Below are 18570 nucleotides of genomic sequence, written 5' to 3' on the forward strand. Positions count from 1 at the left end.
GAAATAGCTTTTCTAACCGGCTATAAAATGTACTAATTTCTTCACCATATTTCTGACGAGTTGTGGTCAATTCTAACATCATATGTGTGGAAGTATGTTGTGGTTCAAAACAATTTTTTAACTGTGTTTTCAATTCTTCCCATGAATTTATTTTTTTAAATCGGACAACCTGAGCTGCTTTTGCTGTTAAATTTGCAACTATTGCCCCTTATATTATGGGTTTTAACTCCTCACTAATGCATGAAAAAGCAAATTCTGATGACTTTATGAAATTATGTAAGCCTTCAGAGTCTTGTTTGTCAAACTTTGGTAATATTCGAAATGCTGCCTCTAAAGAAGTAATTACACTCATATTTACTAATTCAGTACTTGATTGACTCAAATTTGGTACAAAACTGTATGATTCAGTACTACTATCAAAAGAAATATCTTCCTCAACAATGTTTGAACTTAATTCTGCTGGTACTCCTAACCGTCTACGCTGTATTGGCAAATGTAATGTGTTTCTACCGGTGTCAGGATTTTGAAGTCCTAATAAAGTACTCTGATTCTGCACTGTATTTTCTACTTGGTTACTAACGCTATCCCTACCTAATGTCGTTTGACTTGCCCTACTATCATCTGAATCAAATGACCTATCTGGGACAAATGTTTTGTCTTTACTATCGCTCTGTGTTACGCTACTAGTACTACCACTATCGTCGCTCATTAATTAAATATAAATAGAAAAATATAGATATGCTTACAATACAATATATAAAAATAACAAACTTACAATACCAATAAATTTAACATTATCGAAGTTGTTTCTCTGTTGCCTTGAAAAAGTTGAATGCTGAATTTGTTTGGAATGCTCTGTAATTGACTGGAATGCTTTGTAGTTGACTGGAATGCTCTGTAGTTGACTGGAATGCCTTGTAGTCGAATGAAAATGCTCTGTAGTTGAATGAAATGCTCTGCACTTGAGTGGAATGATCCGTAGTTGACTGGAATTATGCACCTTGACTGGTTCAATAACAATTTAACTCACCCTGATTGAATGAACGCGCCTCGTTTGAATTAATGGTTCTTTTGATCCGCTGCCACCAATGTTACAAGTCGGTTGACCGTAGCCTCGTACTTGTGGAGTTTGTATATAGATTTAGTAAATAAAGTAACAAACACACGTTCAAATATTCAATTAATAAAGTTTATTGCGTTCTGAACATGTACAGTCAATGGCACTATCTCCATTCTCCACTGACTGTCTTACAATCTTCACGTTCCTTATATCTAAACTTCTGTAGGACAATCCCTCCTATATAAAAAGTGCTTACTCGCAGTTTCGGGATTGTACCTGTTTACACTAATTTACAATAATCATTTCATTTCATAATTCTAAATGTTTTATAAATACTACATTTCTAATTTGTTTACTAACTGCTACATCCTTACTTACTTCCTATGTTTAATAATACTAAATCATAACAGATGTAAGGATCCTCGGTCCACCATGACCGGTCACTTCGTGCCAGTGGTGAATGAGTAAAATAGATAAATGCGACAATTTATTTGTCTAATCAGATATGGTGTTTTTGCGTCTTGAGCAGATCAGCATTTGACAGACAATCGGACGGTTGTGTAATAGATCATGAAATATCTTGCCAAACATTACACGTTGAGAGTATTTAGCAACGGCCACAGCGGCATGGCCCAAATCAGCACGAATTAAAAATGACGATCTGTATGTCAGACGTCTACAGATGTGAATAAAACGGTACATTTACGCGACAACACGAAGCATATGAAATTATGAAGAAAAACGCGCGTACCATTACGGTTCAGTAGGATTAGTGGAGTTGGTTCTTAATGATATCGCCGATGATAGAGTTTTCAGTTAGTTTCTGGACCTATCGCCGGCCCATCAAGCACCTCACGATATAGAATATCAGTCCCACCCCAGTACAATTTGTAATTTACCAATTCAGTAGGGAAAATACCCCAGGAAGCGCAATCTGCAGGGTTGTTAGCTGACGGTATATAGTCACAGTGGAAGTCGGGGACAACGTTATCACTTTGTGTATACTGTTTGACACAAAAACCTTACATTTTTCATGTGGTACCTTCAACCAACTCAACACAGGAATTGAGTCTGACCACACAAACATTTCTACTGTTTGGAATTTAAGATTTAATGCGGTCTTAATCGGAACCATCCACCGGGTGAGTAAAACCACCGCACATGGTTCCAACCGAAGAATCGTAGACGCCTTGAGAGAAGTCATTTTGGTCTTCGAATTTATTTATGAAATTACCGGAGGTCCGGAGTGATTAACTAATATTAATTATACGTCAACGGAATACCAGGGCTTGAAAACGTTTTCAAAACTGATATAAACCGTTTGAAAACCGAATATGAAACCGTAATCAAAAACAAAACCGAAAAAATTGGATACCGGTATTAAATTCAAAACCGAAATCTGAATAAATTGAAAATCGTTATTTTTTTTTTAATTGACGTGTTTTTAAATACGTAAATTTAATTAATATGCATAATTAATACTCATAATAAAATTGAGATTAGGATTAAAATGTTGATGACCATTTCATTATTAGCAAAAGAAAATTGAAAGCCGGTATACAAAACCGAAACCTAAACCTAAATTTCTTAACACCGGTATTGCTAAGTTAAAACCAAAAAAATTAGAAACTGGTATTCAAAACCGAAACTGAAACCAAAATTTTCTAATACCGGTATTGAAAAATTGAAACCGAAATCGAAAAAGTTAAAAACTGGTTTACAAAATCGAAACCTTTCCGAAATTATTTCAATCGGGTTCAAGCTTTGCGGAAACCCCTTTTCAGACGCGTCACAGAACCCGCATAAATGACACTGTACGCCGAGTTGAGTTGAGTACCAATGAAACGGAGAATAGTTACCTGCTTCAAAACGGGGAAATCTGCAATGAACCTATCAAAACGCGACCGTTTATCTTGACCAAGAAAGTGAGTATTTCCCCGCATACCGGTATGCCGGCAATTACTTCTAACGCTTTGTCTCTCAAACAACCCACTAAATAATAAAACATATATATGTCCAGAATATTAGGGTCTCGATGGACCTGGTTGGAAAAATGGTCCCGAAACATTAGTCATTTAAAAATGTGATGGTCAATGGTATCTCCGGCAACCGGGCTGGTTTTACATAAGTCGATCTACGCGGAATTAAATTATCGCTGCGGCCGCTACCTGTCTGGGCTTCTACAACACTTGCTGACGAGCTACGCGCCGCCCCGGTCCTAATAATTTCTACATTAGCTTCTGGGTCTTCGTTTAATTGGAACTAATTCACTGACATGAGTTCCGAGACGGATAAAATATAATCTCTACAGAAAGAGACGTCAATACTACGACTTTACCTGTTACTATTGACAAAGTAAGTAGCCCTACAAACAAAGATCAAATCGCGAAGTTCCACGATCTGATCAATAGAATACTCTGATTCTCGACCCAAATATATCAAACTGTATACCAGCGCATCGCTGTAGATTGTAAATTGCGACCATATCTCATTGACTTCATCAGTAAGAATCGATAACTGATCGACTAAACTTAAATCAGTTTCACACCACACCACACCACACCACACCGTCATGCGTCACGAATACGCCTAATACTTTCATCCCGTTTCAAAACGGACTTTTTACGTGCGTGCTCCGCAGCACCTGTATCAACCGGATCAGGCATTGGATATAATACTTATCAATACACAATAATAATAAACCTTAGTTCATTAGGACCTTAAATAATATCGACTAAAAGGGACCACGTACCTCTTTCCAATATACTACGTAGAATATGCCTACAATACGCCATACCAAACAAACGTTATCAATCAGCCGTACCGTTGTACAAAAGTTACAATAAAAAGTAATAACCCGTAAAACGAACAACGCTCAGTTACCAAAAATGTACCACCAGGCTCCTACAATAAGGCGATTGGCCTAGGATGGTTATAAAATAATGTTCATCCCAGAGATTTGGTAACTTTCATACAAGGAAGAGGCCAATGGTGTTAGGTTAAATACTAGTGACCTATGTGGTATAATGATGTGTGTGTGTGTGTGTGTGTGTGTGTGTGTGTGTGTGTAAGCCTAAAACTATAGAAATACAATAGTAATACTATAATAATAAGGCAGGTTTTGAGTGCAAAATATTTGTGTATAATGTCAACAACATATTATTATATTTTATAATATATGTAATCAAAAATCGTATGTAACATAATCGTTTATTTATCGCTTCAAACCAAACGACCTTTGGTAGAAAAGCCTTATTGATCATAAATCCTACTTCAATTTTGCGCCTAGTGCTTGATCCTCTGCAATTATATAGTGTTATATCATTTGATTTTATTCTGCCACTTCCCAGCTATCTTATTTATTTGAGCCCTATAATCGGTTATTTATACCTTTTAAGATCGCTTATTATATTACTTTAATTTCACCTACTTTAAAAATAGTTCTAATATTTTTCTGTAAGCTTAAGTCATAATTGGTATGATGAGTAATGATTTTTTTTTTTATGAATTTAAATTAATATTAATATTCCAATTAATATAATCATTTTAACTACAGACTATATCTGAGCCTTCAAAACAATTATTTCGTCAGATTTTACAAGAAAAAATTAAGAACCATTTACCCTCTCCAGAATTAAGGAGCTTTGTTTTAATATTAAATTTTTATTAATTTTAATATAGTTAATAGTTATGTTAGAAAAAAGGAAAACATTTAATAATGCACTTTTTCATCCATGAACTATTCAAAAATAGTATGAAGTGTTGACTGTGCCCCTGGATTCAGTAAGAAAGCTTTAATTATTCTTCAAAACAAAGTAAAATAGGTTTAGAAAAATTATATACTTGTTTGTTCATTGATGATAGATAAAATGGGAATTAGAAAATAATTAAATGGACACGCCATGCGTTTTCTGCATATATTGATTTTGGTAGTCCGTTCATAGTCAAGAGTATCGTCATTTAGATGCTTGTAATATTGTACTTAACTTTGATTTTTCTTTTGATTCATAGCTTAAATTAAAAAATGTTTTATCTTGGACATGAATATTAGTGCTTACATGTTGGTCTTTATTGTATGTAATATATTTGTTGGTTTTTTTTAACTACTTTATCTTTGTTGAAATATTCAATATTTAAATCCTTGATGTAAAATGTATTGTAAAACTATAATTGAACTGTTTACCCCTATGGGGTGTTTAAACTTTAAATAAATAAAATATTAAGCAACCTTTATTATAAAAGTTCTAATATGAATATTTGTAATGTATAGATTATTATTTGTTAATAAAAATCCAACTGTGTTTATATCAATATTAAATTTGTAACATATTATTTTTTTAAATAGAAATAACAACCAAGATATGTAAGTATATTATTATTACTAAGCTAACGAATACCTATTTGTTTACCAATGTCAAACTATTTATAGGCATAAGACAATTTGGATATTTATTATTTTTTTTTAAACTATTGTCGATAGTAAATAATGAACACCTTTACCTACTTGCCCGCTTTTTGTATTGTTTAATTTTTTCTTTTTCATTAATAAATGATCTATCTGTCTTATCAAAATCCATTCTTCTTTATTTAATTCATCAGCCTTCATAATATTATGTAGGTACCCGTTACATTCAGCCATTTCAACCGTATATTCTAAGAAGATCTTCCTATTTATTTCATCTATTGATTTTTCCTACAATTATGTTGGTCATAAGGCGATTATGTTGTAACATAATGTCTTATTTTATTGGCTGTTGCCATTTTACTCCAAAAATAAGATAGGTACCATGGAAAACTCGACTGTCTATTTTCTTCCAATAAATAAATATAATAATAAATTTGTAAATATAAATAATTTTTGCATTTGAAAAAAAATTCTGTTATATATTGTTATTTACAATTAAAACGTTATCCAAGTTTTAAGTTTATTGTTATTCAAAAAAGTGCTAATACCTATAAAATTTATAACTAATTCGGATAGGTAATGGCCTGGGTACGAAATATAATATAATTAATTCTCAGATTGTCGCATGAAATAAATGTTTCTACGAAACCAATGGACCTTTTAAATAAATAAATTTTAAAATATTTCATTTTACGTTCGTGAGAAAAACATTGAACGCTTAGGTCAATTCCGGCAACGTTAAGTGTTTGTCCTTGTGCTTTATTTATAGTCATTGCAAATGCTTATTTAACGGTAAATTGACTACGTTTAAACTTAAAAGATAAATCTGAGGGTATAATTGGTATTCTTGGTATTATAACAGTTTTTCCACTACCACAGCCCGTTAAGATTATGCACTCGAACAATGAACTTCTCAATTTTTGATTTGTAGTCTTGTACCATTGCAAAGTGTGGGTGGGCTCAAAATTCTCATTAAAATAATAGGTGCCCATATTTTTAAAATCAGTGTATGTGGTGGGACTCCAAAAGGCGTTAAAGAGTTAAGAAATTTAGTTGGGAAATAGACTGCATCCTCCTTTTCTAAAACTGTATCAACTGAATAGTACATTTGTGATTGTGCGTCAAACCACTCTTTGATCTAGTAGGTACTGGATAGTAGTGCTCTAATTTCTTCTATTGTTTGGAAAATGTCTGCATTGCTTTTCTTTTCAATCCAGCTAGTGTGGAGTAGTTTTCTCCAGGTCCATATTTCCATTGTCACTAACTGTTTTTTGTTTCTACCATACAATAGAATACTCCATACGTAGGTACTAGGTAACTTTTGCAAAGTTTTTCCAGGTCCTTAGATTAAGATTATTATGTGTGAGTAGTTGTCATTTCTGTGCGGACATTCTTTTTGCATTCGCTATTCGATATTTCATTTATTTCATTTATTTACTGAACATCTGGTGTCATTGATTCATGTACCTACTCTTTAATATTTGTATTATTGTAGTTATTTTTTAATAATCAAGTTGTTAACGATAGGAACTCTGCTTTCTTTACTAACTATCATGGCTTCTATTTTATTTTTATTGATTTTCATAAGGCATCTATTTAAGATTTCATTGAATGTAGAAAGTAATTTATTACACATAAATAATAGTTTTTTTTGTGTTAATGTCAATATAAAATTTATAAAATATTATTTTTTTAAATTGTAGTAGCAACAAATAAGTATGGTGTTGGTAAGTATATTATTATTATTTATTTATGTATATTTATAAATTATGTAAAAATCTTTTACAACTGAATCAAATAGTATTATAAGTAAGGACTGCCTCAGAAATTTGTAGGATGCTAACATTGTAACTCATAAATTTCGTTTTCTCCTACATATTAATGTTTTATAACATTTTAAACATTAATGGTCTACTAAGATATTTCCCATTAACCTATCTTATTTTAATTTTTAATTACTGTTAGAACACACACAATATACGGTCAGTGTTTACATCTAAAACTATAAAACGTATGAACTTTAATTTTGGAATAATGGTTCTTCAAATGATCTAGATGTGCAATAAGAATGGATTTTCGATATTCACATTTTAAAGAGTAGGTAAAAAATAAAAAGGTATCTTAAGTTTCAATATGTAAATTGAAACTTTTTTTTTTTGTTTATATATGGTTGCCTATGGTTACTTAGGCAGATCAGGTACAATAATGCATCAAATTGACGCAGTTATAGTCTCAAATGAAAAAACTGTACCTATCTTAAAAAAAAAATTTATTTATGTGTGTAGCTAACATACTCAAAAACTACTCAATTTAATTTGACAAATATCTTAGATATTGTTTTTAGAGATGTCAGAAAAGTTTAGAGAGTAAGAAGTTTAGACCATGATAAAAAAATGCCATCAAATGCCTGGGGTACACTAAAAATGAGATAAACATAATATATTATAAATATACTATATGTATAGGAATTGCACAACAAAAACTACACATGGGTGGAGCTATAATATTCAGCTAGTATTATATGAAAATTATGAGCTTTCAAACATAAACTTATAAGTTCAATATATGCTCAATTTTTATGAATGAAAAATGAAAATTATATTGATCAAACTGTACCTATTATAAACGTTTAACGCTTTTATTTTAATTGTTTAAAATATTTTTCATTAATAATAATTTTACCGTCAATATTACATTTGTACAATTTTTAATTTTTAAACAGTAAGGGCCCAATATGACTGCAAGTACATTATAATTATTAATATAATGAATGACAAATTTATTAAAAAGAAAAAAATCTTATACCTATAACTCAGTAAAACATTTATAATCCGCAGGCGATTGCCTCAGAATTGTATAAGTACCTAGCTAACATCGTAATACACTAATACATACATTTAGTTTTCCCCCATTTACTGTCGTTATATAAAAATTAAAAATTTAAATGTTTTACTTATGTTTTTTCTATTATTCTATCCTCTATTCATTTTAAATTTTTAGTTATTTAAAATTTGAGTCTGCGAGTTTTAATCATAGGTACGATACAAACAAATCTATCTATATTAGAATGGAATAGTTTTGAAGATCATTGTAATTCTATTAAATGTTTTAAGAGATCCGGGACAGAATATCAGTGATAAATTGAAACATTAATAACTATGGTGATGTAAATATTAAATTTGTGAAATATTATTCTTTAAACAGATTCAATATCCCAAACATATAGTACAGGTATATTATTATAGACGTTAAAATACATTTTTTTATTTAAATATAAAGTATTATATTATCACTTATTAAAATACCCAAAGTTAGAGGGTATCCACACTAGTGGGCCTCCCTCCTCACGCCATTTCATGTTGTATACCTTATATTGGCTATAAAATTTACTTATTGTATGTAAATAATCTATTTTCATCCAAACAAAAAAAAAAAATAAATAGTTTTTGCCGGGGACTGAATCAGACATAACGTAACTTATAAATGTTATTTTGGCCACATAATGTTATCATATTATTATGTAATTTATATAAACATTTGAAATTTAATTATTCTACTGCGAGATAACTTTTTATTCCATACTCTGTTATTTTTTAATTACCTATTAGTAATACATTTTATATAATTTACATATAAGCATACGCAACACAAAATGTCAAAGCTAAATTGCAGCAGTAGTTTGTATTATCATTGTAATTTTATTGAGTTCCCGTGGAACCTGACATAGACTCTTTGAACATATTTTTTAAGTGACTTGCCCTCAAGGTTTATCCTAATTTAATATTTTTGACAGTCACAATGTACCTAATTAGAATTGTATTTATATAAAGTTTAACAATAGATGAATTACACATAACTAATTATATTGAAAGAAATATTATATAGTCTGGTGTAAATGAAATCAAATGTGTATATTTTTAAAGGATCTTTGACTTGAAAATAATTTGCAAATGTGAACGGTTTTCACAAAAGTCTATATGTAATCAATCATCAAAAATCATTTTTTTTTAAATTATTATGTCGTAGTTATAAACGTTTTGAACAAATAAACAATTTGTTATCGACATTAAGAGAAAAAAATTTGAAAAAATCGAAGTTTGTGTAACTTTTAAGTAACCAAACTTTACAATTATTTTATTGTATTATTAAATATTGAAAATACCTGGTTCATTACATGATTACAAAACTTTCTCATATTTACGTTCCCGATGTAAGGCTGTATCCAAATTATATTTATGAGCTCACATTAATATTACTCAGACTCCACTTACTTCTAATTCCCGTGAATTTTAGTCTTTCATAAGGTATAGACGTAACGCTTCTTTGATCCCTAATCAAGCATATTTAAATGATATTTCCACTTGTAGTTCTAAGGTAGGTAGCAGATCTATTTTCTTATTTTTTCTCCTCCACTAATAAACCACCATCTTCTGGTCCAAGTCCCGCTCTTATGAATATTAAAATCCAGCAGTTCTCCTTCTTGCCATCCTAATTATCATCTCTTCTGAGGAAGTATCTACTCCTCTTAAAAACACTAACTAATGTCCGTGGGTTCGGACCTGATAATATTCTAGCTTCTTTACTCTTCAAATGTCCTGAGGTACTCTGTTACCCACTTTGCACTAGTTTTCACAAGTCTCTCACGGATGGGAATATTCCATCTGTTTGGAAAATTAGCATTCTTACACCTGTCTTAAAATCAGATGATCTTACTCTCATCACTAAGGCGTGGATTATTATGTAAAAAAAAAGTAAAAAAAAAGTAAATATTTATGTTATTATTTTTGCCAAAATATGTATTAAAAATCATGAAATATTTAACAACAAAAAATGTGTATTTTTAATTAATATGTAATCATTAAAAAAAAGTAATATATATATATATACAGAACTCTGATATTAAATAGCATAACATTTTTGTAATTTAATTTATTCATTGTCTTCGAAACAGTTCGAAACAATGTACATTTGGATGACTTCAACCAAAAAACATATTGAATTATAATAACATAATAAAAATTGATGTTTTTAAAACTTATGATAGCATACAAATAATTTGTATAATAAAAAAAAAAATTATTATTATTTAAAGTTAATTACACTACATACAGTGCAGGCAGATCATACTTTTATGTTTCGTATTCTTTTTCTTCTTCTGCGATTCCATCTAATAATTCTGAAAGTGTACAATCTTCTGTACAATCAACCTCTATTTCTATAGAATTAGTGCACCATTGGCCTTTGCAATGTCCACATATAATTGAGCACTTAAGACCTGCTTTTCGACAGCCACAGTTTTTACCACAACCTTTTGTACAACTACATGATATACATTTAAGTAACTGATCAGGTGCTGGAGCTTTCAGTGTAGTAACTGGTAACAAAATATTATTTTGTGAAATGTCCATCGTCCTATGTGAAATGTCCATCCCCAATCCTCTGGAGTTTTTATATGACCTAGTCACAGCTGCACTTGCAAGTAAACTCTATAAGAATGTTGTCTGACAGCTTTTTCTGTTGGAGGAAGTGACGCAAGATTAATTTTGTTTTTTGTAGCATATTTTGTAAACAGTTTATAACGATGTTGGTTCAAAGACTTTTCATTTTCTGATGCGCCATATAAATATAAAAAACATTGAACACCATTTTTTACTATTTCCTCATGAGATGAATTAGGATTATTAAAAATTGAAACGATTGAGTTTATATCCTTCTGTTTATCTAGTATTAGTGCGCATTTTTTTTCCTTTTTGGAATAAAGCTGACGTTGTATCACAACCACTTAGCGCATGATAAAACAATATTTTATTTATCATTGGTTTATCGTGGTTTTGTATGAATTCAGTATTATACATTTTTTCTATTTTTCCTGAGCTAGGTTTTAGAAAATAAATATTATTTTCTCTAGGAGTTAAAGCAATTAGAAGTACTAACAAGTCAATGTCCTCACTAACCAAGATAGTTTTTGGATGATACTTGATACATTAATGGCAATGCTAACAATTAATGTATCGGCATCATCATTTGCTATTTTAACAATAAACCCATGATTAATTAATTTTATTTTAAGTATTCCAATAAATCGCATTTTATTATTATTATTTGATAAAAAGTTCTCTTTTGAAACAGGAACGATTATATGGCTTTCAAAAAACACATCACTACACTTTTTTTTCAACCTTCGGCGTTGACGCTCTGAACTTTTTATACTTTTTGCGTTGTTTTCATAAACATCAAACACAACAATTGCATCAGTACCAAAATGTTTTTCTACATAAGTAATATAAGACTCACAAATCAATTCAAATGTTTGATTTATTTGCCAAACAACTCTATGTAGGAGAAATTCTCCATCAATAACATATTTTCCGTTAGTTATATTAATATTTTCTAAAGGTATTGGTTGTAAGATATCATACAATGCTGATTTTTTGGTTTTTCTTAGACCTTGTTCATCAAATAATGCTAACGGGAAGGGTGCAAGCTCAAATTGAAGGTATGATAAAAGTTCATCATCATTTTTTTTAAGACTGCAATTCGTTGAAACAGTAGTAACGGGTTAATTTTAATTATTTTCTCATTAATCTTAACACCAGAAGTTATTGAAGCTAGAGTTGTAACTTTACTTGACCTCTTCAGTTTTATATAATGAAAGTTATTACCCACCATTGAGTTTACTAGATCAAGACCAACTTCATATGCTTTGTGACAATTAACATTATCGTTACCAGAAATTCCACTAGCGATTGACATAGCACAGTTGCAGGGGTGGACCCAGGGGGGGGGGGGGTTTGGGAGGTCAGCTGACCCACAGTTTTTTCCTCGGTAAAATGTGGCTTCTCAAAATGACAAACTACATAAATATGTACAATACTACAATAATCAAAATAGAAATAATATTAAATAATAATATGGATGTTGTAAGTCATTTATAAAATATACACAGGTTTAAGAACATTTCTATGAAAATATAATTATAAATCATAAATGTATAAATATATTATGAATATTATGATGTATAGAAAGATATGAATACTGGGTATTGAAGTATAAATAGCGCATACGAAATCGTACGGCCAGCACGTATCAACAAATATTATAATATTGAAAAACTTGCATACCGTAATACCGTACGCACGGCTGCCTTTACAAAACATATACTGATTACCGATACTCGATATTTTTGTTTATATAAATATATCTATTAAGTCAGTAAAATCACTTTTCTATTTATAGATTTTCTTATCGTATTATACTATTATAAGACGTGGAATCTACGATTATTTTATATTATCATCCAATATCCATAATAAATATAATATGAGCATTGGTCATTGGTTTTTATTGATGTATTATAAATATTATGTATAAATGTATAGTATCATATTATGACGTTATATAAAACTATTTTACTATTTTGTCAACGAGCGTCTGTTCACTCTGTTCACTATCGTCTTACTGTGTTGTATTGTGTACTTGTGTTTCTTGTAAAATATTAATGATGGAAGCTCCTAATAAAAAAATTAGACTATCTGGTGGAGCAAGGCGATTAATCAAAGAAAAAGAAAAGGCAGTTAAAGGCAATCAAAGTATTCTGTCATTCCTAAAATCAAACATCAGCCAAGAACCATCTTTGGAATATAATCGCAGTGAAGAGGAAGATAATCCACCCACTTTACCAACTCCTGGTGAGTATTTTAATTTCAAAAATAGAATTACTTATTTATTGATACAAATTTAAAATAAAAGTACATAAAAATATTAGATGCCTACAGCCTACTTACTAAAAAAATTAAAAAAAAAATATAAATATATATTTTCAGATTTTGTTTCTATCTATGTGATTTTCTGTTTATAAATAAAAATATCAATCTAATAATTTTAAATACTTAGCCTAAAGTGTCATTAAATGTTTGTCCTGAAATTTGTATAAACAAATCTAAGTTTTCACATCAAAATAAATAAATAATATATTCTATATTTCTATATTTTATTTATTAAATTATTAATCTTATTTAGACTATTTTCTTAATAGTTATTACTTATTACGAATGTACTTATTAGATATGGGCTGATAGGCAATACTTTTATTCTAATTCCGAAGTATCAGAACCAAGATTTATTATAAAATTTATATCCAAAGAATAAATATTTATTAATAATAATTAAAATTCTTCTGTTTGATTTTTTTTTTTTTTTAATATTAAATACCTGATTCATATTAAATAATAATTAAATTATAAAAGAAAGATTTATCAATTATTAAAAAGAAAAATTATCTTATAGGTAGGTAATAAGATAAACTAAGAATTTTAAAATGCAGTATAATATTATATTTATAAATGCATTAGGTATTTAAATTTATATTTACTATTTCAAAAAAATGAATTGAAATACAAAAGTTTTGTGTGTCGTTATAAAATTGTTAGTTTCACTTTTCTCTAATTATTATATAATTATATTTAATAAAGTAAGTCTTGATTATACAATCTATATTTTATAGATATTATAGAGATTTTATACAGAACATGACATTCTACCTCCAGCTTCTTTCTTAAAAGAGGAATTATTAATACAAACATCTTACATGCCAGACGATTCAAAACATAAACAAGCAGATTTGATACCTTTCAATGATAATATACCACAAATGGACAATTGTTCTTCTTCTCAAACCAACAAACAAATTGAACTTGCTCAAAATGTTTCATACTCTACATTAGATGCCATTATTATCCATCAGATCCATATTTATTTATTGATACTGTGTTAACACCTCAAATAATCAGAACTCTTGTTGAAATAGGGCCTTGTCAACCTGGTCTTAATAGTAATAATTATGTTTTTGAAGAAAATGAGTGTGGCAAAAAATTTTCTCCCAACTGGTATAACAAAAATGTTAAATCAGGAATGAGCTGTAAAAGAAATTGGTTAGTATTTTCCCCAAAAGCTAACAAAATGTTTTGTTTTCCTTGCTTTTTGTTTCGATCTGTATCTCAGCATAGTTATCAATGGTCTAATCCTAATAAAGGTGTTTCTAATTTCCGCAAAGGAAATGAAAAAATTATTAAACATGAAAAATCCAAGGACCACAGAGATGCAGAAAATGAATATTTAATTTTAAAAAGCAGAATTTCAAAAGACATTACAATCCAACAAAATTTAATGAAAGTTCAAAAGTCTCAAATAGAATTGAATCGAAGTGTATTAAAACGATTAATTGATCTATCTTTATTCCTTTCAACAAATGGTCTTCCATTTCGAGGACACAGAGAGGACATTAATCAGGATACACAAAGTAAAGGACTTTTTATTGAAATAGTTAAACTTGTGTCAAAATATGATGCTGTTCTAGCTAAACATTTGGCCGAGTCAAACCGAAATGAGGCATACTTGAGTCCGAAAATTCAAAATGATATACTTAAATGTATGGCAGATGAAACATTACATAAAATATTAAATGAAGTAAAACAAGCAAAATATTTTACAATTATTGTAGATTTGACAATAGATATTGGAAGAATTGATCAGTTTTCTTTTAGCTTGAGGTTTGTAGATCAACAAGGAGATATCAAAGAGCATTTTCTGTGTTTTGAAGAACTACATAATGCAACTGCAAATGATAACTTTGTCATTATAAAAAAGTTTATGGAAGAATATAAACTAGATATTTCTTTATGCCGTGGTCAAGCCTATGATGGTGCCAATACCATGTCTGGACGATTTTCTGGCCTGCAATCTAAAATAAAAGATGTATCACCATTAGCACTATATATTCATTGTTGTGCACATAATTTAAATTTGGTGCTTATAGATTCCATTAGATCATCTATAAATGCAGTTTCATTTTTCGGTATTCTTGAGGCCATGTATACATTTATAACTAATAGTTTACCAAGACTAAAAATATTTGAAGAAGAACAAAAGAAAATTGATGGCCTAGTACTAACACTAAAACAACTTTCAGAGACAAGATGGGCAAGTCACAAACGTGCGGTAGACTCGGTATACATAAACTTGCCGACAATTGTTACCTCATTAAAGCGAATCTCAAATGGAGAACTTCTCAATATAAAACTAAAAACCATTTCAGAAGCACAAGGATTACTTTTTCAAATAATGAATTTTAAATTCAGTTTTTTATTAGTTTTGTGGAAGAATATACTTGAAAAAGTTAATATTTTATCAAATTATTTACAAAATTCTAAAATTGATTTAATAACTGCACATGATATGGTTTCAACATGTTTTCTAGATATTTCATCTTTAAGAAATGAAGAACATTTTTTAAAAATAAAATGTAATGCTACTGAATTGTGTGGACAGTTTGGAGGCAACGATAACTTTGAGCAAGGACGTATAAGAACTAAGAAGAAAATACATGGTGAAAATAATTTAGAAAATATTATTGAGTCTGCTGATGAACATTTTAAATGCAATACATATTTTGTTATTTTAGATTCATTTACAAATACATTAAAACATCGTTTTGAAGATTTCCCTATTATTGTTAAAAAATTTGAAGTACTTAACCCCAAAAAAATGTCAAAAGAAAACATAGATGAAAATATTATTTCTATTCAAAATGTATCAACATTTTATAATGTTGACGTAGATGAAGTAGATATAGAAGCGGAATACCGTTCATTTTGTTTGGTTTACCATCAAGTATATGATGAAGTTGAACCATTAAAACTTAATGAAGTATTGAAGTTCATGATATCCCGAGACATGGTTTCTTCTTATCCAAATTTATTTACTTTGTATAAAATATTTTATACTCTTCTAGTCAGCAGTGCAACTGCTGAAAGAAGTTTTAGCAGGCTTAAACTTCTCAAGACATACCTTCGCTCAACTATGACAGAAGACCGGCTATCAAATTTGGCAATATTAAGCATAGAAAGCAACATAGCTCAAACAATAAATTTTAATAAAGTAATAAGTACATTTGCATCAATGAAAAAACGTAGAAAATTATTGTAATATTATACTTATTTTTTATATGTAATAATAAAAACATAATTTTGTATATGAATTATTTTTGTATTGGATTTTAACTACATTTTACTGTGAAAATGAAAGCAGTAATGCAGTTATTGGACATTAAGATAAAATAAATATACTGTAACTATATGTATACAAATATAATAATAAATATGTTTAATCTCTTCTCAAAATCTAAAGTAGGTACTCAAAATTATTTAAATATTCCATGTAAGTTTGTTAAATTAATTTCAATTTTAATGTAACAAATAAAAAAAAAACATTAAATTTGAATTAATTAATAATATCAAAGTTTGTAAGTAAGTTTTAAATTGTATTAAAAAAATAGTTATGACTTGTGCTTTATCTCTTCAGTTATAATAAATGTAATCTAAATAAGGTAAATCGTGAGCGTAGCGAGCCATTTTGTAATGTTACAGTTGATTGAACCTTCTACACAGTGGCCTCTTGTAAGTGAGGCAGACCCACAGTACTAAAATCCTGGGTTCGCCACTGCACAGTTGGTATTTTGAAAAGGATAGTTAAACGAAAACCATTGAGAAATTTTTTCAACATCACTGTCATCTCTAGATATTCTAGAATCCCGTAGCTCAACATGCTGTTCGCTTACATTGGAAGTAAGATTTACAAACTGTTCAATATTGGTACAAATATTATTTAAAACAGGCATACCCAAAATCCATTTAGTCTTAACACTATCCGTCATACCTCTACCACGAGTAAGACCACGAACCGTTTTCATCGACCTCATAAAAATTTGTTCGATTGTCATGTCAGTCCATAAACCAGGCCAAGTTTTATCTGTGTGGCGGATAGTAAAGTAACCTTTAGTTACAAATTTTGAATACTCGTCAGCATTCATTTTTTGTTCTAATGTTAGCATTTCTTGTAGATACAAATAGGTTGCCTTAGCGTACGGGATATGACCAGATGCTTGAAAATAAGGTAGCATTAATTCCCTACAACAAGACAAATGTAAATACCAGTCACCTAATCTTTCAGCTTGAATAAATGTTTTCATAAATGTAACCATTTCAAAATACTGCACCCATAATTCAGCTGTTGGCCCTAGATTTTTAATTGAATTTATTTCGGTTATAAGCTTATTAGTCATTAAATTAAAATTTGGATCTTGGTTTACAACTTCCATACTTATTGGTTGTTTAAAGTATACACTCAAATATTTGTTGGCTTTAACACGTTCATCTTCAGTTAGTTTAATTCTTTCAAAAAAAGTTTTGATAAAGCTAAGTGTGTTAATGAGTGTGCTCGGACAGTTTTAGAATAGGCATGACCAGTTAAAAGTTTTTCTACAGAATTTGGTGCATATAGTGTTAGACATTGTGGTGTTTAACATTTCCTGAAGTCCACTATTCGTCATTAAATGTCCAATGCAGCCCAGAAAAGACAAAGTAGATGAAACCCACCAAGTTGAACAATGACGTTTGAAAGTTCTTTGCCATGAGTATGAACAATATCTTTTGCTTTCATGTACAATGGCAAATTGAAAGTAACAAACGTAGTCTTTTGATTAATTTCGTTTGATTTTGTTACTGAAAAATGAAGTACTGTTGAAATTGCATCATAACTATGAGCGGGTAAATCTACAAAAGGTAAAAATATTATTTGCGAAAGTGAATAGTCTATTGGGGAAAGCTGACATATATTTTCCATGTATCCATTCCAACCACTTAAATTGTTTATTTTCAAATATTTTCCACAGGCCCATAGAACGTCAATTGGCTGGAGGTATTGCGTAGTTCTTTGAAATGTAGTGAACTGGTTAAGATCTCGAATTTCAATATTCTTTAACCCACTTTCGATACCCTTTTTATAATAGTAGATGGGCACTTGACCATACTTGCTAATATCTTTAGCCGATGGAAGTGTTTTTACAATAAGTAAAGGCTTGTCTGGAATAACTGATGTAGCTGGTGTAGCACAGCATATACCACCCATTATATGTGTAGTATTTAAACCATCGATAGTGCACGAGTTAAAATCAGCATTGTCAAATACAAATTGGCTAAAAGAAATTTCAAAAACCTGAGTTTGTGGGTAAATGAAAGAAGATGTTTCAAATTTAATTATACCATAGTAT

The 18570-nt window shown here is 29.7% G+C and overlaps 1 protein-coding gene across 1 annotated transcript; it reads left to right on the plus strand.

Moving 5' to 3' along the window:
* The first annotated feature begins 14052 nt into the window (after positions 1-14052).
* LOC132943870 (uncharacterized) lies at positions 14053-16448 on the plus strand. The gene is given in 5 exon segments (XM_061013004.1): positions 14053-14182; positions 14185-14892; positions 14965-15318; positions 15721-15849; positions 16081-16448. Coding segments are annotated over 5 exon segments (1689 nt in total).
* Positions 16449-18570: the final 2122 nt, after the last annotated feature.

Source organism: Metopolophium dirhodum, chromosome 1, assembly GCF_019925205.1.
Source record: "Metopolophium dirhodum isolate CAU chromosome 1, ASM1992520v1, whole genome shotgun sequence".
Classification (NCBI taxonomy): Eukaryota; Metazoa; Arthropoda; class Insecta; order Hemiptera; family Aphididae; genus Metopolophium; species Metopolophium dirhodum.